This window comes from Aquila chrysaetos, chromosome 4 (genome assembly GCF_900496995.4).
Source record: "Aquila chrysaetos chrysaetos chromosome 4, bAquChr1.4, whole genome shotgun sequence".
Taxonomy (NCBI): Eukaryota; Metazoa; Chordata; class Aves; order Accipitriformes; family Accipitridae; genus Aquila; species Aquila chrysaetos.
This window is the reverse complement of record NC_044007.1, coordinates 54,163,056-54,188,747: the sequence shown is the minus strand read 5'-3', so window position 1 is coordinate 54,188,747 and position 25,692 is coordinate 54,163,056. Positions and strand designations below refer to the sequence as shown.

Here is a 25,692-nt window from a genome sequence, read left to right as displayed (position 1 = left end):
GGAAGTAAAATAGTTGTATCTTGGTTTCAGAAGGACATTTATTTTTTCTTTTATTTCATACATGTGGGGAATGGTAATCTCTCTCTCCTGTGCAATGTAATCTAAGTTAAAGTACCTAATTACGAGTATAAAAACATTCTTACTCTGACAAAAGCACTATGGTTGCAGAAAGATTGTGGTCCCATAAACTTATAAGCAGGAAAATCTGAAACAATGTTAACTGAGTTGCATAAATAATCGTGGCAAATCTCTATCCCTTTCAAACAAAGCCTGCCTCCAGGAGGCTTCCAGTTTGTTGTCTTGAACTTTTGGTATTCAGGACTCAGATTCATATCAGGCCCCAATTCAGGTTGAGCTTTAAACATATGAACATGAACAGTCTCAATTATTCTTCCAGGAAATAAAGACTAGATCAATGATTATTATTCATGCTTCTAGCTCTCCAAATCAGTTGAACAAGATTCAGTCTTCAGATGTTTAGGGGTTTTTTTTCCAATTTTTCTTGTAGGTGTTAGGCTAGGCGCATGATGTATTTTGCAGGTTAACAAAATAAAGACCATTATTATAACAGACTTCTTTCAAAAAGCAGAGGGAGGAGAAAGAGACATGATTATACAGTGGAACAAAGTTTACTGTCAGAGCTAAACGGGCCTTGAGGTCAGTGCTTTGCCCTGTGGTGAATAATTTACATTGTCATCTCTTTCCACAGATTGATATAGAAATTAATGGTGATGCTGTTGATCTTCATATGAAACTGGGTGACAATGGAGAAGCTTTCTTTGTACAAGAAACCGAGGAGGAAAACGTAAGTGCTTTGTGCTTCATGATTGCTACAATGCAATATTAACAGAGTAATGTGTTAAAAATGCTTAATATAGTGTTGTCGATATTGTAGCTTTCATAAAAGTTACATTTTCTATGACTGAGTCTTAACATCACCCATGCTTCTGGGTTGCTTGGTGCTTTGTATGATTCTGCTACCAGTGATAATAAAGTTAACTTTTTTTTTTATTAGAGCATTATTTGAAAGATTTGTTGAAAAATTTTTTTTTTACTTTGTTTTAATATATTCATTCTTGTTGATTGCAGTGCCTTATAATAATTTTTGCCTGAAGTTCTTATAGCTTGTGCTACTGAACTCTGTACTAATGATGGTTGTCTGTTTTGGCATATTTTTAATTTGTCTTATTTTTAGCACAGTTTTTCATGATTTTATCTATGAAACTTTGACCAGTTAACAGTAACTTCTTCGACTTGAGAATTCTTCTTGTATTATCATACAGTAATTAATTTCCCAAGAACCTATTGCAGCTGGAAGCTAATGAGCCTCTGAAAAGCAGGAATAATGGTTCATTTTTAGTCTGACTTCCTAAGGATATGGGAGCTATTTAATCACAATATTTGTCAGTCCTGAGCTTTGGTTTTGATCACTTTTGAATCTGTTGGCATTTTTCAGCAAGACAGAAGGAAAGAAGATCTAAATACAAAGTTCCAAAAGGTTTAATGAAAATAGTTGGTTAGAGGAGAGAGAAAAAAAATTTGTCTTGGTGAAGTAAAAGATGAAGTGTTAATTTCCTGTTGTTATTAGGAATCAGAGTCTTTCAAGGAAATGAGCTTGATCTACTTTTTAGTTTAGGGTGCTACTTGTTTACTGTGAGGGATTGGAGGAAGCTCTCATTTTGAAAGGAGTTAAATATAATTTAAAGTGGAGGGAGTAAATAGGCATTAAGACCCTAAACAATAACTTGGGGTAAGGATTCATAACATTTAAGAGAAAGGAAGATTGGGTTCTGTTTTAGCATACATCATGATTAAAATCAAAACTCGAAGCAGTTTTTTATAGATGTAGGCTGTGTCAGCCATTGATGGGAACTGATCAGTCTTAAGACTTTCAGAAAGCAAGGGTGATAACTGCTACCTTTGTCCCCAGTACAATGTTTTAAAGGAGCTATTGCACTTGCTTAGTATATTTTAATTTATAACAAGAGTGCTTTATCTGTATAATGTGTTCCAGAAAGCTGGTAGTTCATGACAAAACTATAGATCAAGTTAGCTACAAAGCAGAGGACTGAGTTGTTTTTACTACTTTTAGACATTTTTTTCCTTAGTATTTCTGCTACGGATCAATGTGTCCTTGTGGTCACCTCTTGAAGCTATGCTTAAGGTATAAATGATAAAGCTCTCATGGAGTTCTCAATGGATTCAGAAAGGTTCTTTCAAGTGGTCAGTCTTTGCTGTTTTCACATCTTGACATTCAGAAGTAACACCAGATGCCTCAATTCACATAAATCAGGACTATTACAATGTAACTTTCAGGCATCATTTTTCAGCCAGTTTTCTTTCAACTTTTCCTCTATTTTTTTATTTTTTCTTATTATTCTGGATTATTTATCACTAATTGTATAGAATATTAACTTTATTTTAGGTGCTGTCATTTTATTTGGAGGTTTTTCACAATGCAAAATCTCTGTGTCATTAGTGCTGTATAAGGCTGTATTTTGTTCTCCTTTCTCCACTTCTCTCTACTTTACAACCAGTGGTCTGTAACTCTTAATGGAAAAATTGAATTTAATATTAAATAATAGCAGTTCAGACTGTGAACACATCAAAAGTAGTATCAGTACTCTGGCTGTTTCTTACCACAGTGTAGTTCCTGACTAATCTTCTGCATAAGAGTCCTGTAAAATAGCAGGCATCTTGTAATTAGTTCTATTCTTACCATGAAATTGAGCTCCATAACTTTTTCTCCTCACTATGCAAATTCCATTCTCTTTTTGTTCCACTTTGTCCCTTCACAGTGTGTTTCTTTCAGTCTAGGTGTCAATATCTTTAATTTCTTGTTATGATGTAAATAAACCACAGGCAGTCCATTGGTAAAACTTTTCATTCATTTGAATTGTGAATTGTTCCTTCAAAGGCCAGTCAGTTGTAACTAACTGAGGGTTGTTTGTTTGTTGGTTTTAATATGAGTAAATTATAGTTGAGTTTTTCTTTTTGAAAGATACTTTACATAAATAGTGTCTGACATGAATGACAAGGCTGAATGCACCTTTACCAATTTTGTGGGTAACACTGAACTGAGAGGAGATGTAGACAGGCCAGAAAAAGAGCCACCACGTAGATCCAACTTGGCAGGCTGGGAGACTGGACCAACAAGATTCACACAAGGTTTAACCAAGATACATGTGAAGTCTGCATCTGCGTTGGAAGAATCCCACACAGCAGTACAGGCTGGGATCTCACTGAATGAAACCCATGTCTGCTGTAAAGGCTGGCAGTGTGCCATGGCAGCAATGAAGGCAAATGTGTCATAGGCTGCATCGTCAGGAATACAGCCAGTGGATGGAGGGTTAGGGGATTGTCCTACTCAACCTAGCATATGTTAGGCCAAACCTGGAACACAGTTCTGGTCCACTAGGTTTTGGTCTTCCCAGTTCAGGAGAGATATGGAAAATTGGAGGGAGTCTAGTGGAGAGCCACTAAGATGATCAGAAGTTTGGAGAAGTTGAAATAGGAAGAAAGGTTGCTGGAATTGGCTGTGTTTGGCCTAGAGAAGAGAAGACTCAGGGGGATCTAACCACAGTCTTGCAATACCTACAAGGTAGTTATAGAGCAGAATGAGGCACTCTCTTCACAAGGATGCCTGATGATAAGACAAGGGGCAAAGGGCATTAGGGGGAAATTCCAGCTGGGTATAAGAAAAATCCTTCACTATGAGAACAGTATAACACAGGAATATGTTGCCTAGAGAAGAGGTAGACTCTCCCTCACTGGGAATACTCGACATTTGGCTTGACAAGGCCCTGGATAACCTAACCTCAGGTCCTACTTTCAACAGAAGATTGGACCAGACGATCTCCAGATGTCCCTTCCAATCTACACCTTTCTATGAATCTGTTTCAAAATAAATAGCAGTGGATTTAATTAGCCTATTTTTATTAACACATTTACTAAGCATAGATAGAACTGGTGTGCTCAAGGGCAGCTAATTTCAAAAACATTCCACTGACTGGGTATTTGTTTTGCTAGCAAAATCAGTTGTTTATATCTGAAACTGCAGGTATACTAACATTCATTTTTCTGAACTTTTTGTAATCCCTCTAGTGAACTTGGTTGCCTTCTGGATACCAGCTTCAATACCACTGGGCTATTGTATGGTTTTGTGTCTAAATACAGATGCAAGGATTAATCCGTAGCTGAGAACTATCCTGTATGCACAAAACAAAGTAAAAAAAATAGTCTGTCTTTATTTTCTTTTTTTGCTTAGGAAAAAGTTCCTGCATATTTGGCAACATCTCCAATACCCACTGAAGACCAGTTTTTTAAAGACACTGACAATCATTTGAAATCAGGTGAAAATGAGAGGACATGTGCAAACTCAGAAATTCCACACTCTGTAGAAACAGAGACTGTATTCACTCCAGGTTCTGTGAAAAAGAAAAAAAGAAGAAGAAAGAAATACAAACAAGATAGCAGGAAGGAAGATCAGATCTCTTCTACTGGGACAGAAGAGATTTTTGAAATGGAAATAAGCTCAGATGATGAAAAAACTGTGCAACCCCTAAGGTAAACTATCAGATACTTGCTGACTGCTTTCACTGTTATCACTGAACATTTAAAAGGTGACTGGTACCTTTCTTCTATGCAAGTAATGCATAAGTTTCAATAGGCTCTGGGTAGGCTTTTGCTCAAACAAACAAAACTCCAAACCATTACCTTCCACATCTTTACAGAATCCTTCAAGTTTGACTATTTTGTTATGAACATGAAATCCAATTAAGCCCATTCTGGTCAAGAATTGTTGTCATGATCTGTTTTGTGACTGAGAAAAAGTTTCAGCGTAATTGCTCTGATGAGGCAGAGTGGTATTCTGGTGCGTTTGATAACCTCTACACAAACTGCAGTGTGGAATGCCTGTAGTATACATCTGAATTTGACTTCTCTGTAACTTGAAGTTTACTTTGGTAACTGAAAACTACATAAATGAATGCTCCTTCACATCAGTAAAGAGAATTCTTTACATGTGTGTAGTCATAAAGGAGAAAAAAAATCAGTCCTGTATTTTGAAGTGGATAAACTATTAGTAAAGTGGAGCTTGCGGTAAAGTGGTAGCACATAGTAATAAACTCAAGTATGAGTAATAGGAAAGATTATAGTAATAGAAGAAAGCTATCAAGCATATAAATGCTTAAAATCCAGGAAAGTCCTAATCATCAGTTTTACGTGGAAGTTTCTTAGGCTGCTTAACAAAAGAAGTGGACTTAGTTTTTAAACAAAGCAGGCTGCTTTATTGGACAGCATTACTGTTAAATGTAGTACTGTCTGAATAAATTCAAGATCTGGTCTGGGAATTGGAAGAATGTTTTGGTATAAGAGAATAAACTATAACTGAAAAAACTCCTTTGGTATGGGTCTTCAAGGGAGTCTCAAATTTAATAAATACCAGTCAAAAAAAGGTTAGTGCAACAGAAAAACATGAATCTAACTGTTATCACACCTATGACCAATAAAACAGAACAAACAAAATTTGGATTTTAAAGTGTTTTCTAGAATGTCGGTGGCTTTCTTAGTTAATTTGGCTTATTTTTTTTCACTGTCATATTTATGTCAGTGAGTTGTCATTTAGATATTCGCTTATCTGTTTAAGTCTGGGAATTGGCATTTTGTTTGGTTTGAGATTTTTCCTTTTCTCCTTTTTTCCAGTTTAATAAAAGCAAGATCTTTATTCAGTCTTCAGGGTGAGAGTATTAAGACAACAATAACTTGTCATAGTGAAACCGTCAAAAATAAAAATGACCATCAAGTACAGGAAGCAAGAAAATACGACCCATGAATTGTTTATTCTTTATTTAATAAATTATTACAAATGTATGAAGAATTAAGGAATGTCATGCTAATAATGGCTGTTTTCATCCAGTGTTTAGAATTCAAATTGCTATTCTAGCAAGTATCTTAATTTGACTAGAGATGAATAAAAACATTGTAGGTTTGACTGAAATGTCAAATGTTTAGTCATAGCTGAACAGACCATGGTGTTTCCATAAAGGTTACTCTGGTTTTATTTTTTGTACCCATTAGAATGAAAGATTGAAAAAGCTTTTTATTTATAAACCACATTTTTTTACATATCAGAAACAGCAGTAGAAATGCATTCTCAGTCAGAGAAGAATGTTACGATATGAAAGGAAGAAGATTTTGTAAAAGAATGCTGTTTTCTTTTGAATGCTGCTGTGAATAGTAAGTAAATGCAGGACTGGAAAAATACATTGTAGTAATGGAAGCCCAGAGACAGTAGGTTTGTGGCTGTGTATCTGTTAGTAGAGTTCATATACAGTCATTCCAGTGGGCTATCAGGGCAGGAAATAAAATGCTTTGCAATAGGCATACACTGTCTTCCCAGCTAAAGATACAGCTGTGGAAAAAAAGTTCATAAGCTTTCTTTTCACATCCTATGGGGATGTAAGGTGATATCAGCAGGTTTGCTTTGGTTTGGGTTTGGTTTTTTTTTTTTAGTTATAAATGTGTGGCTCTGAAAAAGAAAAAAAAAAAAAGAAATAGAAACTTAACTAACTGTTATTAGACATAGCATCAGATTTCAAAGTGAAACTGGAAAAGGAAAAGGGAGGCTGATGTTCCAACAGGAAGGTAAAAAATTCAGCCACAGGTACCAGTATGTAATGTCTTATCTAGTTCTATTCTTATAAAGTGGAAAACAAGCTGTTTCCTTTTCCTTGGGAAAATGCATTTCCAAGTGTTTATGCAACTTTTTAAAAAATATGTCCTTTGTCTTTTCTAGTTATTATTTAGATGTGTTAGTAGTACTTGACTTACCTAAAATAAGACCAGGAGGACTGAGATTACAGTGTGTACAACTCAGAAATAGAGGGCGTTATTTCTCCAGGGCTATGGGTGTTAAAGAGTTAAAGTAGTTATCTGTCTCTAAAATCTTATATATTTATTTAGACCATGTATAAAGTGGTTAAGGATGAGAAGAAGTGGTAGCACTTATAAAAGTTGCAAAATAAATAGCGTAGAATTGATAGTGCAGCTCAGAGTTATAAGTTGATGCATACTGATTTTCCCCCCTTATTTTCAATAATCTTTGACTGCATTTAGATTTTTAACCTTCAGATTTATCCACTTATGGATGAAATTTGATTTTTTTGATGCTTCATATGAACTCATTTGGTCACTAATTCCCAGTGAATAAAATCTGTTCAGTAGCACTTGTGTGTTGTCTTGCCCACCCTCTCATAATATTGAGGACCTCTCTGTAATAATTTTTTTTATGTATTTACTTAATTGTTCAGTAATACCTTTTCCTCTTTTGGAGATACTTAGCACTGCATACAGAAAAAGATAGTATGAAACACATTTCTATCACAGTTAGCTTTGGTTTATGAATACAAAGGATGTACAGTCTCTGCAGCTCTCAAGTCAAGCTGTCATCAAGTTTCATAAGAATACTACTACTGAATAAGAAGTGGAGCTATTACGTTTTTAGAGTTCAGTATTTAACATAGTCTAGACTGTCTTCCAAATGAAAGACTTGTGCAAATGAGGTAGACTGCTGTGACTGCTTAGGGTCTAATGGGCAGTATTGAGTAAGTAAATTCAAAATATTTATGTATTTTAACAGATAATGTTAAAATCTTTTCTCCATCCATAAGAGAAATTAGTGTTAGCATTCCAAAACAAGTCTAGTGCAACCATGTTCGTAATGGAAGAAAAATACTTTTTCTTTTTTCTTTCATAATAATAGCTTAAATAATTTGTATTGCATTTTACACTCAAATTCCAGGCTTATCTTCCTTGTATTCTCTCCACTGTACAGCCATGATGCCCTTGATCTAACCTCAAAACAAGTTAGTTGTATCCTGAGAATAGCTATTTATTCAATTAAATTCAGAAAGCTGTAAAAAGATCTGAAGTACTTATGATGGTAATATTTAAAAGGAACTTCTGCATAAAATACAGTTCATGCCGGCTCAATGGGTCTTACTGTTGCTTGGCCTTTCTTTCTGTTGTAGATATTGAGTAGACTTTCCAGTGCAAAACAAACCCTACTGTTCAGAAAAGTACACTACTTCTAGCTACTTGTAGTTTATGTTGATTTGTAAACTCGGGTAAATTGTGAGCCTAGTACCTACCCCTGTTTTCTTACTGGTTTTAATTTGTGAAATGTGCAGTCATGAAGTGTGTTATCAAAACTACCTTTTCTATTTAACTTTTCCAGTGATTCTAAGGTTTACATAGTAAAGGTTATGTGTACATCTTTATGTTCATCTTTGGGTTTTGGTAATATTAGCTGGCAGTATAGAGTAACATCATTTATGCTATTGTGACTTCTTCAATATTAACTTACTATGTGTCGAGTAGTAGATTTTTAAACTTGCAATATTTCCAAGTATTACTAATAGTTTTTATATACGTTTTAAGTTGTATAAAGGTGCGTTGCAAACAATGAATTCTTTAAGCTATGCACACCTTTCTTTTGATTGTGGATTTTTAATAACATATAAGTAACTTTTGTAACTGTATTAGTAATGCAGATTTCTTATAGCTGACTTAGTGTCTCATGTATCTCCACAGAGGATCCTCAAATTCATCACCAAAGGGTGAAGAACAAAAAGAATCTTTGATTTATCACTCAAAGGATCATTACCCTTTATCTGATGGAGACTGGTCCCCTCTGGAGAAGTAAGTCGCCTTGTAATGTCATCATATATATAATGATGAATAATTATGAAAAAAATTAATGTGCCTTTTTATTAATTTTCCCCCCTGATCTGTAAAACTATCAAACATGCCTAACTTTTGTGATATCAAATGCAGCATTTGATACTTACTTGGAACTTTGGGAACTTTCCTCTCTACTGTATGTATTAAACAAAATTTGTGTCTTTTTTTTTCTTTTCTTTTTCTTTTTTCCTTCTCAAATGGAAAAAAACAAAAAACTTTCTTATTAAAATTCACTGTTAAAGAAAGAAAATACAGTTAATAAGATTTCCTTAGGTTGAGAAGGGTATGGAAAACGAGTATGTTCCCTATGAATCACCCTAGCATATACAACATGATATGCCATAAAGCAGAATTGTTGACTATGTAAGTTAGATTTTGCCAGGTGAAGTAATGCAAATTACTTGAGGAAAAGCTAGGTCCTAAACTTGAATCATATCCCACTTCAGAACAGAGGATTTGCTAGTTACTGGAGTATCAGTTGATCGTGGATTTTTACAAATGGCATAATACAGTTCGCCAGTCAGTTTTCAGTTCCAGCAACTAGGGCACTTCTGTTTATGCATTCAAGCTCTTCAGTTTCTGATGTTCATGCTATTATATTCTTCTTGCATTCAGTTTCTAGATTTTTTCAAGGGTCACCCTTTGGATTTCACCACTTCAACATCAATCTCTATTTGCATAAGAAAGCATTCTGTCCATATGCAGTAGTGCTTGAGGTAAATTTTGTACTTTTCCTGAACATTGGACGTAGGGAAGGGCATATATATATAGCACATAGCATGCTGAGCAGTATCTTGATTCATCTTAACTCTTTGGTGAGTGTCTAGTTTTACTACTTTTCAGTTTGACTGAGGAATCTGGCTCATAGCAGATACATTCACAGTGTCAGTGAGGATTACTGGTCAGCCTTGTGTGATAGCCATTGTTGCATGTTAGCTGCTCAGCGCACAGGTGCCTGTTCTTCTGTATCAATAGGCAGTAGTGCGGAATAGAAGAGATTAAGCTTCAGAAAATATTTTTTGAAGTGCATATAATCTCTGATTTGGGTATTTCCAGGGCTATGGCCTCAGAGTCTGAGTGTACCACACCATGCTTGGTGCCTGGTGCCTGCTAATTCTCCCAGTGCATAGCTTGTTAATGAACAGAAGCAGTTGGACAGGAAATCCCATTATTGTTCCTTTTTGTGTTTTGGGCTGACAACCACATCCTCATTTGTACTTGATGAAATGTACTGTTCAAATGTTCCCCAAAGGTTTGTGGTTTGCGACTGAAAAGCGGTCACAGTGTTTGACCCTGAGGATTGACACAGTATTGTATGGATTATATTGCCTAGGTAATTGTAGCATAGAGGCTGATATTCCTTTTCAGTTCATAAAACTCAAGCTAACATAGACTAGCAGGCTATATCTGGGAGATATGATTCATGCCTCTCTTCTTGTTTACGTATTTAGAGGATAGTCTGCAAACAACTTGTTTGTGCATCATGTAAGATACCTAGGCTGTTTATAGCTTCTTGTTGTTGTTGTTGTTGTTGTTGTTTTTTAACAAGAAGCTATCCAATACAGATTGCAGTGTAACAGAGAAATGGGCAATTTTCCTTTCCCTCTTTGGGGAGGGGGTTTGGGTGGGGGATTGTCTCTTGCATGAGCCATCTAGGAGAAGAGAAATTTTGCATGAAATTATTTCTCCTAAGCCACCAAAGAAAGATTCTATAATGTAGCCATGGTACAGTGAAAGAGAAATAGGAGGTTTTAATAACCTCCTCTTTGGAGATCTGGAAAAGCTAACTGACTCTTAGTTGAGGTTGGATGTCTTGCTCTTCAGAACCCTTGCAAGGAGCTAAGGGAAGATAATAGCCTAAGTCTTTTCAATGAGGACACTTCGGGTTTTCCTACTCACTACAATAAAACCAAAAAGCATAACCATTAACTATTTGGTACCTGATACCATAGATGTTCTTCCTGTTTTAACAAGCAATGTTAGCATGACTAGATCACTATTACAAGCATGGGCCTTTTGACTAAAGACTTGTCCCTGAGAATGATAATGGAAAACTTATGCTTTGGGGGAAGTGGAACAGGCTTAGGTTCTCAAAGCCCTGAAGTATTCAGTCTTTTGCAGGTACTGCTGAATATTAAGAATTAGTCTTAGAAACAAGTTAATATGTCTGCATGGCTTCCAGTTGACTTGTGATACGGGCGGAACAAATTATTTGGCACATAGGGAAAATGAGTTCATATTCTTTCTGAAAACAAATATGTACATGTATTTTCATCAATGTGTTACATTAAATAAGCCCTTCTAACAATACAGAAAATGTAATTTCTGTAGGAAATTATTGAAGGAGAACTGAGGGGGGAAATCTAAATGGTTTCCTTTTTGAGTCCCCAGGTGCTGAAGGCTGGAAATTGACAGTGAGATGATGAATCACCACTGTAAATGTCCTGCTATCTTGGATTTTGTGGTGTCAGTCAGAGTAATATGAGGGATTCTTACTATCTGGATTATGATCTGATCTGTGTATTGTCTATTTTTACAGTCTGAATTGTGATCAGTTTAGTCTTGTATGATATTGCAAAACCCTGGTTCCACAAACCTCCAGAAAGTTTCAGATACGATACTGCATTAGATAACTTAATTATTGCAGGAATTTTGTAAGGAAAAAAACCACCATAAATTAAATACCTGTAGGGGTTACTGTAAAATTTTTAGTATTAAATCACAGAGCAGCCCAAGCTGGGAGACACCCTGAAAAATCATCTGGTCCAACTTTTCATGGGAAAGGGGAGTAGATGAGATTATCTGGCACCCTGACCAGTCACAAATTAAAAACCTCCTGTGTTGGGGGCCATGTCCCTGGGAAGGTTGTTCCAGTGAATGATTATTCTCACTGTAAAAAAATTTCTTTCTTATGAAACCTCTCCTGGTGCAACAAGTGCAAAGACAAGCACGAAGACCTGCACCTGGGATGACATAACCAAAGAGCCTAGTACAGGCTTCAATCTGTGTGGCTGGGGAGCAGCCTTGCTGAAAGGGACCTGGGTGTCCTGGTGGACACCCAGCTGAATGTGAGTCAGCAGAGCACCACTGCAGCGACAAAGGCAAATCGGATCCTGGGCTGCTTCTGCAGGGGTGTTGCTATCAGAGATAGAGATGTGATCATCCCACTCTACTAAGCACTGGTCAGGCCACAGCTGGAGTGATGTATCCAGTTCTGGTCCCTACAATTCAAATTCAAATATTGAGGTTTTTATATATGTGTATATATACACATATATATATATTTATAATATATAAAACCAAACCAAAATACGCTATGAATGTTGAAGTGTGAAAAGAGCAGCATTTCTATACTATACAATATAACTGCCCTGTTCAAGAAAGGATAGAATTGGACCTGTTCCAACACTAAATGCTACTTCAAAACAACCTCTTGTGTTTCCTTTCCTCCCTAACATCATAAGAGCAAAATGATTTTGAAATCACACCTTTCTAGCATTTTGTAGAGTGAGTTCTTCTGGCTTAAAAGTAGTCTTGGCTAAAGTAAATTTCAGAGGTTGTTTCTGATTGTGGATAATAACTACTGTAGGAAAAACAGGGTGGATTTTAAAAAGTCATGTAGTCCAAACACATCTAAAGGAAGTTTTCAGGTAATCTCCCTTCCCTCTCCTAAGCTATCTTGTTAATGTTTTCCTCGCATCAGGAATTGGTATTGTTTCCTGCATTTGTGAGTTAGGTTTGCAGGACTTTTTTTACTCCAGTCTTGGCATAGCAAGCTTAAATGCTATATTTTCACAGAGGAAAGGAACTGAACTTAAAGCTAATTTCTGTCTTACTTTTGGATAAACTTTTTTTTTTTGTTCTGTTTTGTTTGAAAAATGGAACATTGGCTGAGGGGAGAGCTATACCTCTACTGCAGATATAGTGGAGGAATCTGTTTAGGGTGATCGCTATGTAAGTCCTTTAATGTGATTTTGGTTTTAACCTAATTTCTCACTGTCTGAAAACCCTGCTGGGCTTCTTGCCATGTTCCCAATAATTGAAGCTCTGTTAAGCTGTAGAAAACTCTACCAACAGTAGCTGCACAACAAATGCATTTTAAACACTGTAGCTTTTTTTTTTTTTCTTTTTTTTTATTCTTGTTGATTTGCTAGCCCTTTCTCTGAGCCAGTCTGCCCTAAAAGTGATTCAGAACTAGAAGTTAAACCTGCTGAGAGCTTGCTCAGATCTGAATCTCACATGGAATGGACATGGGGAGGATTCCCAGAATCAACCAAGGTAAATTTATTGATTGTCTCTAACTTTGTGAACTGTGTCTTAGCATATCTAAAATTGTGTCCTGAGAGAGGATTGGAAATCTGCTGAGGGTCTTCAGAATACTTCTGCTGAAATAGGAAAGTAGCACCCCCTTGTGGCTAGGAGATAGTCGAATTTGTTGAGTTCAAAAGCTGGTCAGCAAAGTAATTCCAGAAAACCTAAAAGTCTGAAATTTTTGAATTTTTAGTTAGAAGCTGAAGAAAACAATTTAGAAATTAATTTTCTTTATTTTAGGCTAAGTTCTAGTTCATTCCAGGGGAACTGTAGCCTTGATAGAGTAAATTTTGTATCTAACAGGACAGCTGGTGACAGCAGTCTTGGTACGTCAAAATTTATGCTTTTTTTCTTTCCATGGTTTGGTCAAGTCAGCATTTCTTCTGTGCCAGTTTCTTTACTGAACTTGTAAATAAGCTAGTATGAAGTTTCTGTTGCAGGGAACTTTGCTAATAAGGTGGGACATGTTTTATGTTGCTAAAATGCATGTTTAAATTCTTACGTGGTTTACTTGTGACCAGGAGTTGTACCATGAGTACAAGTTTAATGTTTAGACCAGAATAAAGCAAACTTGTGAATGGAAAGGATTGACTAGAGTTTTGTTTTTCAGATAACCAAGAAAGAGAAACTGGAACATCCCAGAACAGCTACCATTACTCCATCAGAGAAGACTCATTTTAGAGTCATCCTCAGCTCTGACGAAGTTGAAGATGATGATGATGTGAAAGATTCTGTCTGTACAGTACTGAAACCTGAACCAAGAACCCATCCTCTGCTTAAGCAGATGGATGTTAAAGATTCTCTTGCTTCTGCAATCATAGAACCGCAAGATCCGTTGCCATTAGATGCTGATCATCATTCCAGACTGTTGGTGGACCCTTTACCAGAAACAAAGCCAACAGCAAAAATTGACTCTCCTTCAAAAAAGAAAGGTATATAATAAAGCTGTTGATTCCTTCCTTCAGTGTGATCTACCAAATTTGAGGCCATAGTGGAAAAAGTATAAATGTGCCTTTTCAATTTTTTTCCTAATTAAAGTCTTATCTGACTAAAATTATAATTAAACTCTTGGATTTATAAATGCTACAAGTAAGTCTGAATCTTCACAGTTATGTTTGTATTTAATGAGTCTGGATAGCTTCATCTTAGTAATCTAAATTGTTAAAATTAACAGGAGTGCACAAGCGAAGTCATCATCAGGGGCCTGATGATATTTACTTGGAGGACTTAAAGGCTTTGGAACCTGAAGTTGCAGCACTCTACTTTCCCAAAAGGTAATTTTGAATTAAGGTTCTATGTATTTAGGGTTATACTGCAGTTGCACTATGTGAGTTATTACACGTATAATTCAGGTGTTCATGTGCCAGTTCTGATGAAAAGAATTGTACTTCAGGTTTCCAGGCTTTTGTGGAGTAATCAGTACTGATCTCATTGTGAAAATCTGTTTCTGATTTGACAAGAAACACATTGAAAGATTATGTGGGAGGTCATTACTGAGAGTTTTCATCTTTGTGGAACCTGTATGTTCTGCAAATGGGGGTGTATGGGTATAATTTTAAACTGCAGACTCCTTTTGCACCAGTACTCTATTTTGCCATATTGCTAGCTCCAGATAAGCACATATCAGTTTATTCTTTTGCATGCACTGCACGTCCCTTCCAACTTTTTTTTTATTATCAAAAAAGACCAATAAAAAAATCCCACAAGATCTTCATGCAAGGCAGCTCAGTCTCAAAATTCATTCATGTTTGTTTGGTTTTTTTTTTTTATGAAATCAAAGCACTTTATACTCCTAAAATACTCTCCAAAAGATTAACTGTCTAGGAATACCTTTGTAAAAATACAGCTTAATAAGGAACAAGTGTCTATTGGTTTATGTTAAAATTGTAAACTTTTCAGTACTTACTGATTACATTACTTGGGATCAAACTAATAACTCTAACCTTAGATGACAATGTGATATTTCTTATTTAAAAGCCCACCTTTCTTTTCTATTATACTTTTTCCAAACACACAGTGTTCTAAAAACATTAAGCAATGTCTTTTTTCGTTTTATTCTTATTCTACAGCTTTCTGGTAAAGATTGAGGAGCATAGTACTGTTCTGCAAAAATACAATGTAGAGGATCATTTCCTCATTTAAATCCAATTTTGTTGGAGGCAAGAGAAATGTAATTATTTCCCAATTTAGGTGAATGTTAGGAGAACTGGAAACTGTCAATCTGCCAGTATTATGAAGGACTGGGGGTGTGTGTTTGTGTCTTTTTTGTTTGGTTGGTTTTAAATTTATATTGTATAATGATGTAGTACTTAAATGCTATAGCAAGGTGGGTTTTTTTGAGTAATCACATAGTGTGTTCTGTAACCTAAAATCTGTACATTTTTTTGCAAGTGAAATAATTACGAAAAATGTGGACTTCTTTTCTTTAGTGATTCTGATCCAGGCTTCAGGCAGTGGACAGAGTCAGATACCCTTTCTGGTTCTCAGTCACCCCAATCAGTAGGAAGTGCTGCTGCTGATAGTGGTACAGAGTGCATGTCTGATTCTGCTATGGACTTGCCTGATGTTACGCTTTCACTTTGTGGAGGTCTCAATGAAAATGGAGAGATTTCTAAAGGTATGTGAAAGACTAAAACATAAACAGTAATAAAGGTCAGGCAGCTAAACAAATGAAGTGGCTTGCATGGTCTGACTTCTACCTTGCAAAGCTTGGCTGCTTATGCTCATATTGAGAAAAGGGAATGGGTAATCTTTCATCTTCTAAAATTCCCAAGCATTTGCCAAGCAGAGATAGCAGAATTTAACCTTGAATTAATCAAGAGCACTTGATGTCTTGAGAAGCTTTCTGTCTCCTTTTTTGCACTATATATTGCATATCTGACCAACCACTCTTGTTCCTGGCTGCAATACTTGCTTAGTCCTATATAAATCTTCAATTCATGTTCTTTCCAACTGCCTGATAATTTTTCTTCTTTTTTAGTTTTTTGGGGTTTTTTTTTAAGTGATTAAAAAAACTTTGACTATTGTGTTGGACTATCTTTTCTCCTGCTTTACTTTTCCTATCCTAAACGTTTGTTAACCTTTAGATTTTTATCAGCTGATTAGTCTCTCTCAATGCTCTGGTTAATTTTAATATTGAAGTTGTATGCATTTTTGAGGGAGTTTCTAGGAGCACATAATCTTCATGAACATGTACTGCAATGTTTTTAGTATACTTTTTTAATGGTCATCCAGTCTCTAATGCATCAAGTGAAGTTTAAATGCTTATTAATAAAGGCTCAGAACAGGTCTCTTGGTAATGTGGTAGTAATATTGGATTTGATTTGGAAAAAATTGTCTTCCTTGCAGGGGTCTTACACTAAATCATGAATTTCTGCAAACTTGTATAGTCACTACTCATGAAAATGAGATTAGTCAGTGAATAAACAAACCTGAAAAGCTAACAACATCCACCCACTTCCCCTTTTAGTGTAGTATGTAGGCCCCTTACCTGCCATAATAATTTTTAAAGAAAACTTGCTTAGACAAGCATGGATCTCTTTTTCCAGCCTGTGAACTGAATTAGTTCCTACCTCCTCCCTATCTTCCCGCTTCTAATTTCTTAATTCTCATTACTGTGACTGAAGTGGTACGAGGCCTTCCGTGTTACTAGGGAGGCAGTCACAAGAGACTTGACAGGTAGGCCAGATTAGCATATATTGAGTGATGTTACAAGATCAGCAGAGACTCTGAAATGACAGAAAGCATTTTCCTAGTTACAAACTAATCAGACATCTTGGGATTTTATATTATTATTTTTAATTAAAATTTGCTTCTATTGCAGAAAAATTCATGGAACATATTATTACTTATCATGAATTTGCTGAAAACCCTGGACTCATAGACAATCCTAATTTGGTAATAAGGATTTATAACAGGTAAATTCTCTATATCATGTAATTAGGTCATTTAAAATCTACCTTTTAAAGTGAGTGCATTTCTTGGCTTCCATTGCAATTTGTGTTTTTGATGGATCAGTTTCTCAGTCTCAAGGAGAATGATTTTGAACTGAAGATTTGCATTAAATTTAGCTTTAACTGAAGTGAGATTTTTTCAGCAATTACCACTGATGTTGAATTGTATATAGTAAAATAACTGCTTGCAGAAAACTTGAATATTAGTTGTCGGCAGCAAATATATATTTTCATCAACAAAAGCGCAGTTTGCACACTGGTATTTATTGACCTTTAGTCAGGTTTTGTAATATCTTATCAATAACGTATTTTAAAACAGGTATTATAACTGGGCGTTGGCTGCTCCAATGATCCTGAGTTTGCAGGTGTTTCAGAAGAGTTTGCCTAAGGTAAATAGGTACATGTATACTTTTTTTGAAGATTGCGTATGTAGTAACACATGATTATCTCTTTATTTTGTTTTTCTATAAAAATTAAAAACATGCCTTATTTTTCAGGCTACTGTTGAGTCTTGGGTCAAAGAAAAGATGCCAAAGAAGTCTGGAAGGTGGTGGTTCTGGCGCAAGAGAGAAAGCATGACTAAACAGGTAACTGAGATGTATTTTGATTTTTCTTTTTTTTAAATTTCCTTAGCTGTTAAAAGATGAAAAAATTGTAATGTGTCTGAAGTGCCTCAGAATGCTGCTCATATAGCACTGTCACTGATTGCTAGGTGAGAGTTACTCAGTGTTGCAGTAGCTGTAGCTGCTTCTGTATATTTAGTCTTAAATACCATATCTTTATTTGCTGTTGCTACTTGTTTCAACAAAAATTATTGTATCCAGCTGTTGCACAATATTCTTAAAATTCTTTCTTCTAAGCCATAAACAGTTGGCAGAGCTACTGTTCAGTCACATGTTTTAGGAATGTATACACAAATAAATAAGTAGGTGCTGTGCTGCATGATAGATGTTTTAGACAACATTAAGCTTTCTAAGCCTTGAGTACGTGCCTTAAACTTACTTCCACCCCCAAAAAGTGAATTCTATAACTTAGAGGTTGACAGCTCCTTTAATGCTAAATTCATCGTGTTAAACTAGCAGTTCTCAACTTCTGGCATGCAGTTTTGTTTCCTGAAGTAATAAAATGCTTCAATGGATCATTTCTTCATAAGCGTCCTTTTGTTAAATAATTTACAGAATGAGTGATTCTGAGACTTAATATAGTTTATGTACTATATTGATAGCTATATGCTTAGCTGTGAACTATGAATTAACTTGGATCAGTTTAAAATGCTTAAAATGTCAATATGTTTTTTATTATCATGTTGCTTTAGATACCAGAGGCGAAAGAGGGGAAAACTGAGATGCAAAGAGCAAATGAACTGCCAGCAACTATAAAAGAGCAAGTTAATAGTAGGTGTGTTCCTGTCTGAAGACTATTTTGTGGACTGAATAGTGTCTTTTTTTTTAAAATGAAGAATTCAGTAGGAATTTACTGTGGGAAGAAACATTTTCCTCTAAGCTACCGGAGAGGAACGAGATGTGTTTAGCAAACAATTCAGCAAAATAATGTGGCAGCAAACATATTAGGAACTACAAAAACACTACAATTATTTCCTAAGTGTTTACTTCTTAAATAGTAACGTAACTGACAAAACAACAAAGATATATATGGTAACCTTTAGCAATGGGCACTACTCTGTAAATATAGTGGTATTCTTTCTGAGATACTGTTTGGGTTGGGGTTTTTTTTTTTGTAAAAGTCTAATATTGTTTGAATAATTTAAACCATATGCATTTTTTGTAAGAATTAATTGAAATAATAAAATAGTATGAAATGCAGCACACAAGTTGCCCAAGATCGTGGTTGACAACTAGCAGCATTTAGCACAAAACTGTCCCAGTCTAGGTAATTTATTGTGCGTGTTCATATTCTCCCATGATTTTACGAAGATACTTCTAAATGTTGTTGGTGTCTTAAAGATTTAAAAAACTAAATATACTGTGATTGAATACTTCAGAGAAATTAAATGCTGCTTTTAATCTTGAAATCTCTAATTAGCAGAAAAGTAAGTCTGAATAACTGTAAAAGGTGAGCTACTCCACTAACTTATCTCCCAGAGTTTAAATAATGTAGTAACTGTGGCAGTTTATTTAAAAAACAAAACACTGTTACTCATTCAGTATCCCTTTTCATCTGCAGTTTACCTAATTCATCTACACAGTATTAGTGACCACTTGACACTGTGTCTTTACTAAACCCATCATGCGTGGAGCCAGCTAGTAATAGTAATGTTTAGAGCTCCACCAATACTAGCATGCATTACAAGTCTTACTTGCTTATTGGCATATACTAGTTTTATCTGGGCATTCACTAGACCATGGACTTTGTTAATCTGTGCTATCAGGCTAGTTGCAAATCCTCAAAATAAGCAGAAATTACTCTTGCATAAGAATCGTACACCAATAAAGAAGGATTTTCTGTAGCTTACATTTATTCTGGTTGATGTCATGTTAGACCTCCAGAAGATGATTCTTCTAGTGATGAAGCATCACAGGAGTTGAAGGAATCCCTGAAAATAGATTCTGCCCCAGTAGAGCATCCAACCCATGGGAACATTACATCTTACAAGAAGTCACTTAGACTGTCTTCAGACCAAATAGTAAGTGGCACGCCTTTCTTGTACATAGGATGCTTCATAATTCCAATCTGATTCTAAGAGTTGGACTTTTTCTGCTTTTTAGAAGTGACACATAAGTACATTTTGCAAATTAAAAATTGATCTTTGGGTTACTTTTCTAGCAGTAGAAAAAAAGAATGGGGAAATATAAAATTTAAAAAGAAATTTAAACTATTTTCCTGTACTAGTGTGGGCAGCTGCAGGGAATTTTTTATTAATTTTTTTCTGTTGTGTTTTTTTAAGAATCTGTGTTTGGATTAAAAAAATAATAATTTCTTATGAAGTTCTATAATCAAACTTCTACATTAAGATGTTGTCAAAAAAGTGACATTGTTGGCTTCTGCAGTTTGGATATCCTGGGATCTGAACAGTCTAATAATGTACATTTAAATTGGCATGCAGTTTATTCATTGCAGTCTAACTTATAAGTTAGTTCTGCTATTGTCTAAATGTATGATCTTCATCAGGGAAGAATTTTGAGGAAAGCATCCACTAAGTAGAAAATACTATTGCATACTATAGCAAACTGGGGCTTCCATTTGATAGTACCGTAAGTCTACTGTAATAGCAAGAATTTAAGCAGTAGGGAGTCAAATATCTGCTGCTGTAAGCAGATGTAGGAGCTATGGACAAATACATGTACCCAGACTACAAAACAGACTTTGCCAGCAAAACTGCCAGTGTTAAACCATGGTTCATTTTCTGATGAGTTAATCAAAATAGACAAGGAAGAGTATATGAGCCATTTCTTGTAGCTCGTTTATGATTCTAAAAATGGTACAGTGAGGGCAACTTATATTTTCAATTACTTTGATTTATTCTAAAGGCAAAGTTGAAGCTCAGAGATGGCCCTAATGATGTTGTATTTAGTATTACAACCCAGTATCAAGGGACTTGCCGTTGTGCGGGAACAATATATCTCTGGAACTGGAATGATAAAATCATCATATCAGACATTGATGGAACAATAACCAAGTAAGTATCATCGGGGTTTTTTTTTCTTTTCTTTGATCCTATCCTGCTTTTCAAAATAAGATAAAGAAACTTGATTTAAGATGACTATTAAAGAATGTTCATTAAAAGTCCTGAAAAAAACTTGTAGAATCATAGAATCATTTAGGTTGGAAAAGACCTTTAAGATCATCGAGTCCAACTGTCAACCAGACCACTAAACCATGTCCTGAAGTGCCTTGTCTATGTGCTTTTTGAATACCTCCAGGGATGGTGACCCAACCACTTCCCTGGGCAGCCTGTTCCAATGCCTGACAACCCTTTCAGTAAAGAAATTTTTTTCTAATATCCAATCTAAACCTCCCCTGGTGCAACTTGAGGCCATTTCCTCTCGTCCTATCTCCAGCCACCCGACAGAAGAGACCAGACCTCCTTTCAGGTAGTTGTAGAGAGCAATAAGGTCTCCCCTCAGCCTCCTTTTCTCCAGACTAAACAACCCCAGTTCCCTCAGCCGCTTCTCATAAGACTTGTGCTCCAGGCCCCCCACCAACTTGGTTGCCCTTAACTTGTTGCTTTCATTTTAATTTGTACTTGCATTTATAGCAAACTAGAAAATGTCTTTTAAAAGAATAATGCAAAGGTGATAATGTTTACCATGTGACTAATGCCCTTTCAGTTAGACTTCTCCAGATTTAGCAGCCATAGGTTAACTTGGAACTGACTTGTGCTGTATGGCCCCCCTAATTGCTCTGTCTGGAGTAGTTACTAATTCTCTTTTGAAATTGTTAAGACCTTCTGCAGAGATATTTATCATTATAAATTGAAAAATCATCATTATCATAATCAAAATTTATCATTATAAATTGTAGATTCACTAGTGGTTGTCTTTAACAAAACTCATATACTTAGTATCAGCTATCTCTGATGCTGTTTTTAGGTCTGATGCTTTAGGACAGATCCTTCCTCAGCTTGGCAAGGACTGGACTCATCAGGGCATTGCAAAACTCTATCATTCCATAAATGAGTGAGTATGTAATCCATGAAGCAATTAGGGTTTTCTGGAATTTGGGAATTAATGGGCAGGTAATTGGATTGTTGTTAATAATTGTGCATTTTATTACAATTTGTTGGTCTAAATGTTGGGAAGTGAGCTACTTCTGTCATTCACAAACAAAACTAAGTTCTTTCCCCATATGTATAATTTTACAGGAAAGGAAGCCACCACTTTTACTAGTTCCCTTCTCAGATTTTTGATTCTGCATTTTAATTCTTAAAAACTGTGTGTAATATTGTTGTGACTAAAAAAAGAGAACCATAATAGCAATAATTTCTCAAACAGTCATGCATACCTCTGTTTCCACCAACTCAGGTTGATCACAAAGCATATTACAAACATGGTACAGTGTAAATTCAAACCTAAATTGTGTCCTTCCAGTGCATAAATATTTTGTGGTTTAATGTGTTTGCTACCAAACTCAAGTGAATGCTCCCTAGGATAGATTTCATGTTCTGAAACAAGCCTAATTAACAACTGGCCACTTCCACAAAGGGAAGGTTGGTGGCCTGGGTTAAGTTTTCTGTCGCTTTTTTGCACTCCTGACAAAAGCCAATGCAGTTCAGTAAAACAGTAGAAAAGTAATTCACCAAAACAGCAATTTCCCCTTTCCCTCTCTGGGTTAGTCAACCAAACGTGCTCACCTTGTGATCTCCAAGAACCTACAGAAGCAGACCATGTGCCTTCTCCCTTGCAGCAGTGGTGATGTGTTTGCTTAGTTCAAAAGTGTTGTGAACCACACACTTATGAATGTACTGTTCATCTGAGAGGTATATAGCCTTATAAATATTTATGTCCAGTAACTTAGGGCAGAATAAACCTACATATTTCCTCCCCTTTCAGATTTCATCCTTTGTTTAGCAAATTTTTTTCAAAAATATAGTGATGCCAGAAACAATACTTGCTACTGAAGAGAATCATAGGGTGATCAACTGTTAAACACTTCACAATCCACTTAAAATAATCAATTTTTATCTTTAAGTTTAGTAGTCTTTCTTTCCCCAGAAATATTTGGGGTCTTAGAATCTATTGTTGGCCTTCGTTCTGTGGCTAAATTTTGTCTGTGGCCCCTGACAGTCCGTGGGAGATACAAAAAAAAGTTCAGGTTATCCAGTGCATCATGGAAGAGTAGTTTTGGAATTATTCAGAATCAAGTCTTTCAAAATGCACATAAACACTCAAGTGTTCTGTGCGTGCAGTAACTGTGCGCAAATCTGTGTAACAGATGAACCTACAAAGTCTGCAGGAAAAATTTAGGGGCTTGATGAATGCTTCTTGCTATCTGTCCTTCACTCTGTCCTGCAAATTCTGCCAATAACCTGAAAAAATCCCAACAACCAAGACAGGAGATCTGGCATCCGATATTATGTGATGCAGATAATTTAAATAATTGCTGTCATCCTACAGCTGGGCTGAAAGAAGCTGGATAAAACCAATGTGGCACTTGTTTAAACACAATCTAGTCCATCTAATTGTGTAATCTGAGTATTACCATCCCTGTCTTTTTTGCCCTTCCTGTTTCTCAGTTTTGATTGAGTCATGTCTTTAAACTATTATATGCCTTGCAGATTTTTTTAACAGCAGAACAGTCTTTTCCCTATGTGTGTGCACAGAACTGCAACGAGTCAATACCTAAACTGGTGCCTCTGGACATTGCTATAACTGTATACTTATGTTGGCAAAGAAAATCTTCAGCAGGAATATGAACTAAGTTGATAATTCTTTTCTAGGAATGGCTACAAGTTTCTGTACTGTTCCGCCCGTGCCATTGGGATGGCAGATATGACCAGAGGATACCTACACTGGGTGAATGACAAAGGAACAATTCTCCCCAGGGGCCCTCTCATGTTGTCCCCCAGCAGTTTGTTTTCTGCCTTTCATAGGTAAGCATGTGGGATTTCATACATCCATTCCTTCCCCATTCAGAGGAAGAAGCAGATTAAAAAGATTTGGCATGCTGACCATTACAACTGTAACTAAACGATCCGCTCTGTGCTAGATTTGCTACTGAGACTTGATGTCCCTCTAGTGATCATTTATAAGCTATTTGTTTTGTCTGAATTTCACTAGCAGTATACTTCTGTTTCTGTGGGCATGTTAGAAGTGGCTACGAAACACAAAATACCAGTCACAGAGCAGCTCATTCTCCCTTTTCTTCATTCCTCTAGTCCATGACAGATTACTATTAGGTTCTGTTTATATCAGTACAATTTTGTGTTTTCAAGTATAGCTACAAGGATTGTAGTGCAGTGCTACTATGCAAGATAGAGGGAAAAGAAAAAAAAAGCTGGGGAATATAGACTGTCCTACTAAATGATCTTGCGATATTGGAAGTGCTCCATATATGACTACTTAAAGAGCAATATGGAGTTTAGCTATGGTTCAACTCAGTTGATCTTTTGAACCAGCCATAGTCTCCTTGTTCTTGATGGGAAGAGCTAATAGTGGAAAAGTCTTTTTGGTTTTGCTTTTTTTTTTTTTTTTTTTTTTGTAAAAACCATTGATTCATGGCTAGTAGTGACAGCAACTTCCATTAAGGTCACTAATAGGCTTTCTGCACTCTTTTGTCAGAGACAGGAGTTGTAACAAGCTTGCGTGTACTTGATTAGGTCTTCTGATTCAGATGGTCATCCACAATAAAAGCAATTCACAAATTGCATTCACAACTGGGAATTTCATGCCATTTACTTAGCCTACGCACAGGTTATTGACCTATTTTTTACTATGGATATTGGAAAACAGCAAATGTTTTATTGTTTTATTGTCTCTTGTATCATTCTTGGAAAACTATTGACCAATGTCTATATAACTACCAATGCTAGCAAAAGGAAGCAATAAGAATATAAATATCAGATAAATGGGGGAAGGAGGATACCCTCTATCAAATCATGATTTAGAATTTGACTGTTGAAATTTTATTTTAGGGAAGTGATAGAAAAGAAGCCTGAAAAGTTCAAAATTGAATGTTTGAATGATATCAAGAATTTGTTTGCTCCCAGTAAACAGCCTTTCTATGCTGCTTTTGGAAACAGGCCCAATGTAAGTGTGCCCCTTTCTAACTAAAGGGTTAAAATGCATGAAGTACTTGGGAAGCAAAAGAAATAAGCTTTTCTTTTTGTGTCTATTTTGAATAAGGAAATGGGACACTGGTGCTTTTATGGGTTTGGTCAGGAAAATCCACATGCAGATACCTTAAATAAAAGATGCTAGAGCTGCTTGTATGAGAAAGGTTACAAAGATGTGTTAGTATTCTCAGGATTTTATTAAATATGTGCCACCTTTCCATATTCTTTTTCAGCATTTTTGACAGCTTTATAACCTAAGGTTATTAATTCAGTGCTCCTCAGTCTTGAATCCTTTTTCCTATTGTATGGTTCCTTTATTTTCTCTGCAGATCAATGCTATTGTAATTGAGCTAGAGAGAGAGGAGGTATTCTAAGGAATATTGTCACAAGGAATGGTATTGTGTGCTGTAGATTTTGTGCATGTTTGTGGTCCCAGGCTTGGGAACAGGAACTAAGGGGTTGGGGGTGGGGGAATGTTTTGTTACGGTATGTGTATGTTTTTAGGGGTTTGTTTTGGTTTGGTTTTTTGGCTGTTATTTTGGGGGCTTTCTCTTAAGCGGCAGTTATACTGTACCCTTTTTGGATCAGCTTTTCTCATTCCTTCAAGAAATTGTTTGTTATGTAATATTCAATAAGGAAATGTTGAAGCATGTGCTTTTGTTTATGCTTTTTGCAGGATGTATATGCCTACATGCAAGTGGGAGTTCCAGACTGCAGAATATTTACTGTGAATCCAAAGGGTGAACTGATCCAAGAACGGACTAAGGGAAACAAATCATCGTAAGATCATTTTTGTTATTTCCACTAAAGAAAGCATTTAGGAATGAGACTGACAAAATAATTGTAATCGTGACCATGATTCGATCTCCTATTACATACATCACGTAAAAATCTTAATTGCCAGAGACTTACAGCTTTGGATACTTAACTGAAACTTTTCAAAAAGAAAAGTAA

The 25,692-nt window shown here is 35.9% G+C and overlaps 1 protein-coding gene across 7 annotated transcripts in view; it reads left to right on the top strand.

The window, feature by feature from the left end:
* The window catches only part of LPIN2 (lipin 2), a 47,656-nt gene that overhangs the window by 17,379 nt on the left and 4,585 nt on the right, over nucleotides 1–25,692 (top strand). For 5 of the 7 annotated variants that reach the window (XR_005932163.1, XM_030010965.2, XM_030010964.1 and 2 more), the window contains exons 3-19: nucleotides 710–805; nucleotides 4,268–4,566; nucleotides 8,593–8,700; nucleotides 12,897–13,020; nucleotides 13,664–13,985; nucleotides 14,228–14,327; nucleotides 15,483–15,670; nucleotides 16,877–16,970; nucleotides 17,326–17,395; nucleotides 17,504–17,593; nucleotides 18,322–18,404; nucleotides 19,506–19,650; nucleotides 20,495–20,643; nucleotides 21,557–21,643; nucleotides 23,404–23,556; nucleotides 24,598–24,712; nucleotides 25,415–25,518. Coding sequence is in view for 6 of the 7 variants with exons in the window: in XM_030010965.2 (XP_029866825.1) it covers nucleotides 710–805; nucleotides 4,268–4,566; nucleotides 8,593–8,700; nucleotides 12,897–13,020; nucleotides 13,664–13,985; nucleotides 14,228–14,327; nucleotides 15,483–15,670; nucleotides 16,877–16,970; nucleotides 17,326–17,395; nucleotides 17,504–17,593; nucleotides 18,322–18,404; nucleotides 19,506–19,650; nucleotides 20,495–20,643; nucleotides 21,557–21,643; nucleotides 23,404–23,556; nucleotides 24,598–24,712; nucleotides 25,415–25,518 (2,327 nt within the window). In the remaining variant the exon portion in view is untranslated. Of the gene's footprint in view, nucleotides 1–709; nucleotides 806–4,267; nucleotides 4,567–8,592; nucleotides 8,701–12,896; nucleotides 13,021–13,663; nucleotides 13,986–14,227; nucleotides 14,328–15,482; nucleotides 15,671–16,876; nucleotides 16,971–17,325; nucleotides 17,396–17,503; nucleotides 17,594–18,321; nucleotides 18,405–19,505; nucleotides 19,651–20,494; nucleotides 20,644–21,556; nucleotides 21,648–23,403; nucleotides 23,557–24,597; nucleotides 24,713–25,414; nucleotides 25,519–25,692 lie in introns of those variants that run through there. The other 2 variants (XM_030010968.1, XM_041122904.1) reach the window with 2 other exon arrangements.